Source organism: Chiloscyllium plagiosum, unplaced genomic scaffold, assembly GCF_004010195.1.
Source record: "Chiloscyllium plagiosum isolate BGI_BamShark_2017 unplaced genomic scaffold, ASM401019v2 scaf_8222, whole genome shotgun sequence".
NCBI lineage: Eukaryota > Metazoa > Chordata > Chondrichthyes > Orectolobiformes > Hemiscylliidae > Chiloscyllium > Chiloscyllium plagiosum.
In genome coordinates, this window is record NW_025212421.1 from 9,890 (window position 1) to 21,966 (window position 12,077).

The following is a 12,077-nucleotide window of genomic DNA, read 5'->3' on the forward strand; positions in this document are numbered from 1 at the left end:
ACATTTAAGAGGCATTTGGATGGGTATATGAATAGGAAGGGTTTGGAGGGATATGGGCCGGGAGCTGGCAGGTGGGACTAGATTGGGTTGGGATATCTGGGCGGCATGGACGGGTTGGACCGAAGGGTCTGTTTTCATGTTGTACATCTCTATGACTCTATGACTGTGAATATTTCCCCTCTCACCTGTGTGGAAAGAGAGAGAATAAGTCAGGAGATATTGAGGACATGTAAGAAAGTGCATTAGCCATGGGGTGACATTCATCTTCATGGGGACTGGGAATATCACAGTGGCAGAGGTCACCATGAGAACATATTCATGCTGTGTTCAGCTCAGATTCCAGGAACAATGTATTGTAGGTCCACCAGGGATCAGTCTGTTTAGATCTGGAAATGTGCAATGAGGCAGAGTTAATATTTGCTGTCCGAATATTCCTGGCCAGAGCAGTATTCAGTGTGAGAGGGAGAAACTTGGGTCTGAAATAACCACACTCAGCATAACTAAGGGTAATTACAGAGGAATGAGGGCAGAGTTGACTGGACTGGACCGGGTTAGGAATGTCGCAGCAAATACTGTTGAGGAACAATACCAGATGTGAAAGAAAGCAGTTCATGGGTCACAGCATGAGGAGAGGATGAAGGATTCCAGGAAGAGGACAAACCAATCATGATTAACCTGAGAAGTTAAGGACAGTATCAAACTGCAAGGAAACAACAGTTATGGTGGTGCAGAGATTAGTGCTTAGTTGGAATCATAGAGTCGTACAGCACAGAAACAGGTCCTTCGGTCCAACCAGCCTATGCTGAGCATAATCCCAAACTAAACCAGTCCCATCCACCTGCTCCTGGTCCATATCCCTTCAAACATTTCCTACGTTGTAATTGCTACCACATCCACCATTTCCGAAGAACGTTCATTCCACACATGCACCACCCTCTGTGTGAAAATGTTGCCCCCCCCATCCCCCACCACGTCTTTTTTAAACCTCTCTCCTCTCACCTTAAATATGTGCCCCTTAGTCTCGAAATCCCCAGTCCCAGGTACATTAACTCTATCTACACCCCTCATGATTTTATAAACCTTTACAAGGTCACCCCTCAACGTCCTACACTCCAGGGAAAAACATCCCAGTCCATCCAGCCTTTCTTTATAACTCAAACCCTCCATACCCGGCAACTTCCTGGGAAATTTCTTCTGAACACTGTCCAGCTTAATAATATCCTTCCTTTAAAAGGACAAGTTTTTAAAAACCAACAAAAGATGATCAAAGATAATAAAGAGGAAGAAAATCTGGGATGATAAACGAGCCAGTAACAGGAAGATGAACAGTGAATGTGTTTTTAAACATTTCTACCCTGGGAAAAAGACTCGCACCATCAATTCTATCCAAGCCTCTTGTATCTTTGTAAACTTCTATCAGTCACCCTTCAGCCTAAAATGTTCAAGTGAAAACAAACAAATCTCTCCTCATAGCTAATACCCTCCAAACCAGGAAACATCTTGGCAAACTGTTTCTGTACCAGCTCCAAAACCTCCACACCCTTCTGGTAGTGTGGTGACCAGAACTGTACACAATATTCCAAATGTGGCCGAATTAAAGTTCTGTACAGCTGCAGCATGGCTTACCAGTTTTTATACTCAGTGCCCTGACAGATGAAGGTGAGCATGCCCCATGCTTTCTTGATCACTTTATCCACTTGTGTAGCCAGGGAACTATGGACCTGTACACCTCGACTCCTCTGTATGTTGATGCTAAGGGATCTGCCATTTCCTGTATACTTCCCTCCTGGATTTAATCTCCATCATGTGTTACTTCCCAGACGTTATCGACTGATGCTGGGGGCAGTCCAGTGAAGGTTCACTCGGCCGATCCCAGGAATTGAGGGATTATGCGATGAGGAGACATTGAGTAGGTTGGCTTGTGCTCATTGGAGTTTAGAAGGATGAGAGGCAACTTTATTGAAGAATTCAGGATTCTGAGGGAACTTTGCAGGGGAGATGTGGAGAGACTGTTTCCCAGTGTGGGGGAGTTAGGACCAGGGGACACCACCTCAGAGTAAGGGCTCACACATCTAAGCCTGTACTTTTGGTGAGGCTGTCTCTCTCTGAGCTGAGTCATTGCCAGTGTGGTTCCTCATCGCTCCATTCCCTCTGTTTTCAGCTCTTTAACCTGTCCGAACAGCGCTACGACATCAACAAACTCAACCCCAAGGTAAGGCCAGAAAGATCCCACCAGGTTTGGAAGCTCCCATTGCCCGACGCGGTGAGGGTGGAGGGGCTGGATAAAGTTGGGGGTTGGAGAGGGTGGAGGGGCTGGAGTGGCTGGGGGTGGTGGGAGTGGGAGATGTGGAAGGGATGGGGATGCAGGAGCTGGGAGTGGAAGGGGCTGGAGGGCTGTGAGGGGTTTGAAGGGGGTGTGTAGGTGAGGAGGGGTGATGTGAGGTGGAGCAGTGCAGGGAGGTGGTTAGGAGATGGAGAGGGAGGAGGAGGAGGGAGTGAGGGGGAGGAGAGAAGGGGAAAGAGGGCGGATGTGGAGGTGGCTGCTGGCTCTCTCTTGGATGGAAAGTGCAGCCACAGCAGCTCGCAGAGCAGTACAGTACATTGCAGTGCAGTACAGAGCAGTGCAGTACAGTGCAGTGCGCAGTACAGTACATTGCAGTGCAATACAGTGCAGTACAGAGCAGTACAATACATTGCAGTGCAGTACAGAGCAGTACAGTACATTACATTGCAGTGCAATACAGTGCAGTACAGAGCAGTACAATACATTGCAGTGCAGTACAGAGCAGTACAGTACATTACAGTGCAGTGCAGTACAGAGCAGTAAGGTGCAGTACAGTATATTGCAGTGCAGTACAGTGCAGTACATTGCAGCACACAGTGCAATACAGTGCAGTACAGTACATTACAGTGCAGTACAATGCATTGCAGTGTAGTACAGTACATTGCAGTGCAGTACATTACAGTACATTACATAGCAGTACAGTACATTGCAGTACAGAACATTGCAGTGCAGTACAGTGCAGTACAGTGCATTGCAGTACAGTACAGTGCAGTACAGTGCATTGCAGTACAGTACATTGCAGTGCAGTACAGTACATTGCGGTGCAGTACAGTGCATTGCAGTGAGTACAGTGCAGTACAGTACATTACAGTACATTGCAGTGCAGTACACTGCATTGCAGTGCAATACAGTACATTGCGGTGCAGTACAGTGCATTGCAGTGCAGTACAGTACATTGCAGTGCAGTACAGTGCATTGCAGTACAGTGCAGTGCATTGCAGTACAGTGCAGTACAATACGTTGCAGTGCAGTACAGTACATTACAGTGAAGTACATTGCAGTGCACAGTGCGGTACAGTACATTTGCAGTGCAGTACAGTGCATTGCAGTACAGTACATTGCAGTGCAATACAGTGCAGAACAGTATATTGCAGTGCAATACAGTGCAGTACAGTACATTACAGTGCAGTGCTGTACATTACAGTGCAGTACAGAACAGTACAGTGCAGTACAGTATATTGCAGTGCAGTACAGTGCACAGTGCAGTACAGTGCACAGTGCAGTACAGTATAGTACATTACAGTGCAGTACAATGCAGTGCAGTGCAGTACAGTGCAGTACATTGCAGTGCAGTACAGTGCATTGCAGTGCACAGTGCAGTACAGTGCAGTGCACGGTGCAATACAGTGCAGTACACAGCAGTACAGTATATTGCAGTGCAATACAGTGCAGTACAGTACATTACACGGCACGGTGGCACAGTGGTTAGCACTGCTGCTTCACAGCGCCAGAGACCCGGGTTCAATTCCCGCCTCAGGCGACTGACTGTGTGGAGTTTGCACGTTCTCCCCGTGTCTGCGTGGGTTTCCTCCGGGTGCTCCGGTTTCCTCCCACCATCCAAAGATGTGCAGGTCAGGTGAATTGGCCATACTAAATTGCCCGTAGTGTTAGGTAAGGGGTAAATGAAGGGGTATGGGTGGGTTAGTACATTGCAGTACAGTACATTACAGTGCAATACAGTGCAGTACAGTACATTGCAGTGCAGTACAGTGCAGTACATTGCAGTACAGTACATTACAGTGCAATACAGTGCAGTACAGTACATTGCAGTGCAGTACAGTGCAGTACATTGCAGTACAGTACATTACAGTGCAATACAGTGCAGTACAGTACATTGCAGTGCAGTACAGTGCAGTACATTGCAGTACAGTACATTACAGTGCAATACAGTGCAGTACAGTACATTGCAGTGCAGTACAGTGCAGTACATTGCAGTACAGTACATTACAGTGCAATACAGTGCAGTACAGTACATTGCAGTGCAGTACAGTGCAGTACATTGCAGTACAGTACATTACAGTGCAATACAGTGCAGTACAGTACATTGCAGTGCAGTACAGTGCAGTACATTGCAGTACAGTACATTACAGTGCAATACAGTGCAGTACAGTACATTGCAGTGCAGTACAGTGCAGTACATTGCAGTACAGTACATTACAGTGCAATACAGTGCAGTACAGTACATTGCAGTGCAGTACAGTGCAGTACATTGCAGTACAGTACATTACAGTGCAATACAGTGCAGTACAGTACATTGCAGTGCAGTGCAGTACATTACAGTGCAATACAGTGCAGTACAGTACATTGCAGTGCAGTGCAGTACATTACAGTGCAATACAGTGCAGTACAGTACATTGCAGAGCAGTACAGTATATTGCAGTGCAATACAGTGCAGTACAGTACATTACAGTGCAGTACAGTACATTACAGTGCAATACAGTGCAGTACAGTACATTGCAGTGCAGTACAGTGCAGTACATTACAGTGCAGTACAGTACATTACAGTGCAATACAGTGCAGTACAGTACATTGCAGTGCAGTGCAGTACAGTACATTGCAGTGCAGTACAGTGCAGTACATTGCAGTACAGTGCAGTACATTGCAGTGCAGTGCAGTACATTACAGTGCAATACAGTGCAGTACAGTACATTGCAGTGCAGTACAGTGCAGTACATTACAGTACAGTACAGTACATTGCAGTGCAGTACATTACAGTGCAGTACAGTGCAGTACATTGCAGTGAACAGTGCAGTACAGAGCAGTACAGTATATTGCAGTACATTACAGTGCAGTGCAGTGCAGAGTAGTACAGTGCAGTACAGTACATTGCAGTGCAGTACAGTGCACAGTGCAGTACAGTACATTACAGTGCAGTACAGTACATTGCAGTGCAGTACAGAGCAGTACAGTATATTACAGTGCAGTACAGTACATTACAGTGCGGTACAGAGCAGTACAGTGCAGTACAGTACAGTACAGTGCAGTACAGAGCAGTACAGTATATTGCAGTGCAATACAGTGCAGTACAGTACATTACAGTGCAGTAAAGTACATTACAGTGCAATACAGTGCAGTACAGTACATTGCAGTGCAGTACAGTGCAGTACATTGCAGTACAGTACAGTACAGTACATTGCAGTGCAGTGCAGTACATTACAGTGCAGTACAGTGCCGTACAGTACATTGCAGTGCAGTGCAGTACATTGCAGTGCAGTGCAGTACAGACCAGTACAGAGCAGTACAGTACATTGCAGTACACAGTGCAATACAGTATATTGCAGTGCAATACAGTGTAGTACAGAGCAGTACAGTACAGAACATTGCAGTGCAATTCAGTGCAGTACAGAGCAGTACAATACATTGCAGTGCAGTACAGTGCAGTACAGTACATTACAGTGCAGTGCAGTACAGACCAGTACAGAGCAGTACAGTACATTGCAGTACACAGTGCAATGCAGTACATTGCAGTGCAATACAGTGTAGTACAGAGCAGTACAGTACAGTACATTGCAGTGCAATACAGTGCAGTACAGAGCAGTACAATACATTGCAGTGCAGTACAGTACATTACAGTGCAGTGCAGTACAGAGCAGTACAGTGCAGTACAGTACATTGCAGTGCAGTACAGTGCAGTACAGAGCAGTACAGTGCAGTACAGTACATTGCAGTACAGTGCAGTACATTGCAGCGCACAGTGCAGTACAGTACATTACAGTGCAGTGCAATGCATTGCAGTGCAGTACAGTACATTGCAGTGCAGTACATTACATAGTACAGTACATTGCAGTGCAGTACAGAACATTGCAGTGCAGTACAGTGCAGTACAGTGCATTGCAGTACAGTACAGTACATTGCAGTGCAGTACAGTGCAGTGCAGTACATTGCGGTGCAGTACAGTGCAGTACAGTGCATTGCAGTGCAATACAGTGCAGTACAGTACATTACTGTGCAGTGCAGTACATTACAGTGCAGTACAGAGCAGTACAGTGCAGTACAGTACATTGCAGTGCAGTACAGTGCACATTGCAGTACAGTGCACAGTTCAGTACGGTATAGTACATTACATTGCAGTACAATGCAGTACATTGCAGTGCAGTACATTGCAGTGCAGTACAGTGCATTGCAGTGCACAGTGCAGTACAGTACATTGCAGTGCAGTACAGTACAGTGCAGTGCACAGTGCAATACAGTGCAGTACAGTACATTGCAGTACATTACAGTACATTTGCAGTACAGTTCATTGCAATGCAATACAGTGCAGTACACTGCATTGCAGTGCAGTACAGTGCAGTGCAATACGTTGCAGTGCAGTACAGTACATTACAGTGCAGTACAGTACATTGCAGTGCAGTACAGAACAGCACAGTATATTACAGTGCAGTACATTGCAGTGCACAGTGTGGTACAGTACATTTGCAGTACAGTACATTGCAGTGCAGTACAGTGCAGTACAATACGTTGCATTGCAGTACAGTACATTACAGTGCAGTACAGTGCAGCACAGTACATTACAGTACAGTACATTGCAGTGCAATACAGTGTAGTACAGTACATTGCAGTGCAGTACACTGCAGTGAACAGTGCAGTACAGAGCAGTACAGTATATTGCAGTGCAATACAGTGCAGTACAGTACATTACAGTGCAGTACAGAACTGTACAGTGCAGTACAATGCAGTACATTGCAGTGCAGTACAGTGCAGTACATTGCAGTGAACAGTGCAGTACAGAGCAGTACAGTATATTGCAGTGCAATACAGTGCAGTACATTACAGTGCAGTACAGAGCAGTACAGTGAAGTACAGCACATTGCAGTGCAGTGCAGTACAGAGCAGTACAGTACATTGCAGTACACAGTGCAATACAGTGCAGTACAGAGCAGTGCAGTACAGTGCAGTGGGCAGTGCCGTACAGTACAGTACATTGCAGTGCAATACAGTGCAGTACAGAGCAGTACAATACATTGCTGTGCAGTACAGTGCAGTACAAAGCAGTACAGTACATTGCAAGGCAATACAGTGCAGTACAGAGCAGTAAAGTACATTACAGTGCAGTGCAGTACAGTGCAGTGCAGTACAGTTCAGTACATTGCAGCGCACAGTGCAATACAGTGCAGTACAGTACATTGCAGTGCAGTACAGTGCATTGCAGTGCAGTACAGTACATTGCAGTGCAGTACTGTACATTGCAGTGCAGTACAGTGCATTGCAGTGCAGTACTGTACATTGCAGTGCAGTACAGTACAGTACATTGCAGTGCAGTACAGTGCAGTACATTGCAGTGAACAGTGCAGTACAGAGCAATACATTATATTGCAATGCAATACAGTGCAGTACAGCACATTACAGTGCAGTACAGTGCACAGTGCAGTACAGTACATTACAGTGCAGTACAATGCAGTACAGAGCAGTACAGTATATTGCAGTGCAATACAGTGCAGTACAGTACATTACAGTGCAGTGCAGTACATTACAGTGCAGTACAGAGCAGTAGAGTGCAGTACAGTACATTGCAGTGCAGTACAGTACATTACAGCGCAGTACAGTACATTGCAGTGCAGTACAGAGCAGTACAGTGCAGTACAGTACATTGCAGTGCAGTGAACAGTGCAGTACAAAGCAGTACAGTATATTGCAGTACATTACAGTGCAGTACAGTACATTGCAGTGCAGTGCAGTGAACAGAGCAGTACAGAGCAGTACTGTATATTGCAGTGCAATACAGTGCAGTACAGTACATTACAGTGCAGTACAGAGCAGTACAGTATATTGCAGTGCAATACATTGCAGTACAATACATTGCAGTACAGTACATTACAGTGCAGTACATTGCAGTACAGTGCACATTGCAGTACAGTGCACAGTGCAGTACAGTACATTACAGTGCAGTACAATGCAGTACAGAGAAGTACAGTATATTGCAGTGCAATACAGTGCAGTACAGTACATTGCAGTGCAGTACAGTGCAGCACTTTGCAGTGCAGTACAGTACATTACAGTGCAGTACAGTGCAGTGCAGTACATTGCAGTGCAGTGCAGTGCAGTACAGTACAGTACATTACAGTGCAGTACAGTACATTGCAGTGCAGTGCAGTACATTACAGTGCAGTACAGTGCAGTACAGTACATTGCATTGCAGTGCAGTACAGTGCAGTACATTGCAGTGCAGTGCAGTACATTACAGTGCAGTACAGTGCAGTACAGTACATTGCATTGCAGTGCAGTACATTGCAGTGCAGTGCATGGCAGTGCACACTGCAGTACAGTACATTGCAGTGCAGTGCAGTACAGACCAGTACAGAGCAGTACAGTACATTGCAGTACACAGTGCAATACAGTACATTGCAGTGCAATACAGTGTAGTACAGAGCAGTACAGTACAGTACATTGCAGTGCAATACAGTGCAGTACAGAGCAGTACAATACATTGCTGTGCAGTACAGTGCAGTACAAAGCAGTACAGTACATTGCAAGGCAATACAGTGCAGTACAGAGCAGTAAAGTGCATTACAGTGCAGTGCAGTACAGTGCAGTACGTTGCAGTACATTGCAGCGCACAGTGCAATACAGTGCAGTAGAGTACATTGCAGTGCAGTACAGTACATTGCAGTGCAGTACAGTGCAGTACATTACATAGAACATAGAACATAGAACATAGAAGAATACAGCGCAGTACAGGCCCTTGGGCCCTCGATGTTGCGCCGATCCAAGCCCACCTAAACTACACTAACCCACTATCCTCCATATACCTATCCAATGCCCTCTTAAATGCCCATAAAGAGGGAGAGTCCACCACTGTTACTGGCAGGGCATTCCATGAACTAACGACTCGCTGAGTGAACAACCTACCCCTAACATAGTGACGGCACTCCATGAAGAAACTTTGCCATCAACTACTACCCTCTGTCTTCTTCCATCCAGCCAATTCCTAATCCAAACCTCCAACTCACCCTCAATGCCATATCTCCGTATTTTCTGCAGTAGCCTACCATGGGGAACCTTATCAAACGCCTTACTAAAATCCATATATACCACATCTACCGCTTTCCCCTCATCAACCTCCTTCGTCACCAGTGCACAGTGCAATACAGTGCAGTACAGAGCAGTACAGTACATTACAGTGCAGTACAGAGCAGTACATTGCAGTACAGTACATTACAGTGCAGTACAGTGCAGTACAGTACATTACAGTGCATTGCAGTACAATACATTGCAGTACAATACATTGCAGTTCAATACAGTGCAGTACAGTATATTGCAGTACATTACAGTGCACAGTGCAGTACAGTACATTGCAGTACATTACAGTACATTTGCAGTACAGTACATTGCAGTGCAGTGCAGTACATTGCAGTACAGAGCAGTACAGTACATTGCAGTGCAGTAAAGTGCAGTACAGTACATTACAGTGCAGTACAGTGCAGTACATTACAGTGCAGTACAGTGCAGTACAGTACATTACAGTGCATTGCAGTACAATACATTGCAGTTCAATACAGTGCAGTATAGTGCAGTACAGTATATTGCAGTACATTACAGTGCACAGTGCAGTACAGTACATTGCAGTACATTACAGTACATTTGCAGTACAGTACATTGCAGTGCAGTGCAGTACATTGCAGTACAGAGCAGTACAGTACATTGCAGTGCAGTAAAGTGCAGTACAGTACATTACAGTGCAGTACAGCGCAGTACAATACATTGCAGTGCAGTGCAGTGCAGTACAGTGCAGTACAGTACAGTACATTACAGTGCAGTACAGTGTAGTGCACAGTGCAGTACAGTACATTGCAGTACATTATAGTACATTTGCAGTACAGTACATTGCAGTGAACAGTGCAGTACAGAGCAGTACAGTATATTGCAGTGCTATACAGTACATTACAGTGCAGTACATTACAGTGCAGTACAGTACATTGCAGTGCAGTACAGTGCGCAGTGCAGTACAGTGCACAGTGCAGTACTCTACAGTACATTACAGTGCAGTACAGTGCAGTACAGTGCATTGCAGTGCAGTACAGTGCACAGTGCAGTACAGTACATTACAGTGCAGTACAGTACATTGCAGTACAGTGCAGTACAGTACAGTGCAGTGCACAGTGCAATACAGTGCAGTACAGAGCAGTACAGTACATTACAGTGCAGTACAGAGCAGTACATTGCAGTACAGTACATTGCAGTGCAGTACAGTGCACAGTGCAGTACAGTGCACAGTGCAGTACAGTACATTACAGTGCAGTACAGTGCAGTACAGCACATTGCAGTGCAGTACAGTGCACAGTGCAGTACAGTGCACAGTGCAGTACAGTACAGTACATTACAGTGCAGTACAGAGAAGTACAGTACATTACAGTGCAATACAGTACATTACAGTGCATTACAGTGCAGTACAGTGCATTGCAGTGCACAGTACAGTACAGTGCAGTGCAGTGTTGCTGCTTTGTAGCCTCCAGTTTGACTAAAGGTGGGTTGTTGTGATCCCAGGTGGTGGACTTTGGCTGGCCTGACCTACATGCCCCTCCTCTGGACAAGATCTGCAGCATTTGCAAAGCCATGGACACCTGGTTAAATTCAGACCCTCAGCATGTGGTTGTCATTCACAATAAGGTAAGGACCACGATATCTTCCTCTCTTTACGGAAGTCTCAGGGTGAAAATCCCACCCCGTATCTGGCCAGCCTGACCTTGGATAACACCCAGAGTCCGGTCTCTGTCACCGCTGTCTGCTGAGTCAGTCAGTAACACACCAACCTGAAACCTCCCACCAATCATCTTTATCCTCCAATGTTTCTGTTTTTAACTTTCCTGAACCTTGTTGTTTAACTCTTCAGTCTGATCCGAGGAATACATTCACACGGTGGACCTTCAGTATGTTGTGGATGTGAATTCACTCCATCAACCAGTTTCCAAACAGTCACCGACGAAGTTTATCCTCCCTGACCCCCCACCCCGAGTGGATTTCGACAAATCTTGAGTTTCTTTTTGTCCCCATCCACTTCGGGAAAGGAGGGAAGTGAAGATGAAGTCAGGACACATCATCTATTTCCTGACGGCATCAAATAACTAACACACTCTCTGAAAGCAGTTCCCGAAGAGGATGCTGTTCACACTGATGTCTGCCTGAGGGGGGGGGGGGGGGGGGCAATGCTGGAAATGCCACAAGTACCATCCACTTTTGGATTCATATTCCAGAGAACTGGGTTAAAATCTTACTGTGACCATTTGAGAATTTTAACTCGGCAGAAATCAAATCAGGAAATTAAAAGCTGGCTTCAGATCGTCATAAAACCCCACCTGGTTTTGCTGATCTCCTTTCCCGAGTTTGCTTGGTATGTATCAGGTATCGTGTACAGGTCGTTCTGCTGGAACATGCGTAGACGACCGACTTGACACTGACGTTTTTTACAAACCCACCGACTCCCACAGCTACCTGGATTACACCTCTTCCCACCCTACCTCTTGCAAAAATGCCATACCGTATTCCCAATTCCTGCGCCTCCACCGTATCTGCTCCCAGGAGGACCAGTTCCACCACAGAACACACCAGATGGCCTCCTTCTTTAGAGACCGCAATTTCCCTTCCCACGTGGTTAAAGATGCCCTCCAACACATCTCGTCTACATCCCGCACCTCCGCCCTCAGACCAAACCCCTCCAACCGCAACAAGGACAAAACGTTCCTGGTGCTCACCTTCCATCCTACCAACCTTCGCATAAACCAAACCATCCGCCGACATT

At 46.0% G+C, this 12,077-nt stretch overlaps 1 protein-coding gene across 1 annotated transcript in view; it reads left to right on the forward strand.

Annotated features, from left to right (window-relative positions):
* Positions 1-11,241, forward strand: part of LOC122547386 (tensin) — a 13,116-nt gene extending 1,875 nt beyond the window's left edge. Inside the window, exons 2-3 of the mRNA XM_043686013.1 lie at positions 2,162-2,212; positions 10,826-11,241. Of these exons, the coding sequence (XP_043541948.1) occupies positions 2,162-2,212; positions 10,826-11,023 (249 nt within the window). The 3' untranslated portion in view covers positions 11,024-11,241. The remainder of the gene's footprint in view (positions 1-2,161; positions 2,213-10,825) is intronic.
* The last annotated feature ends 836 nt before the right edge of the window (positions 11,242-12,077 follow it).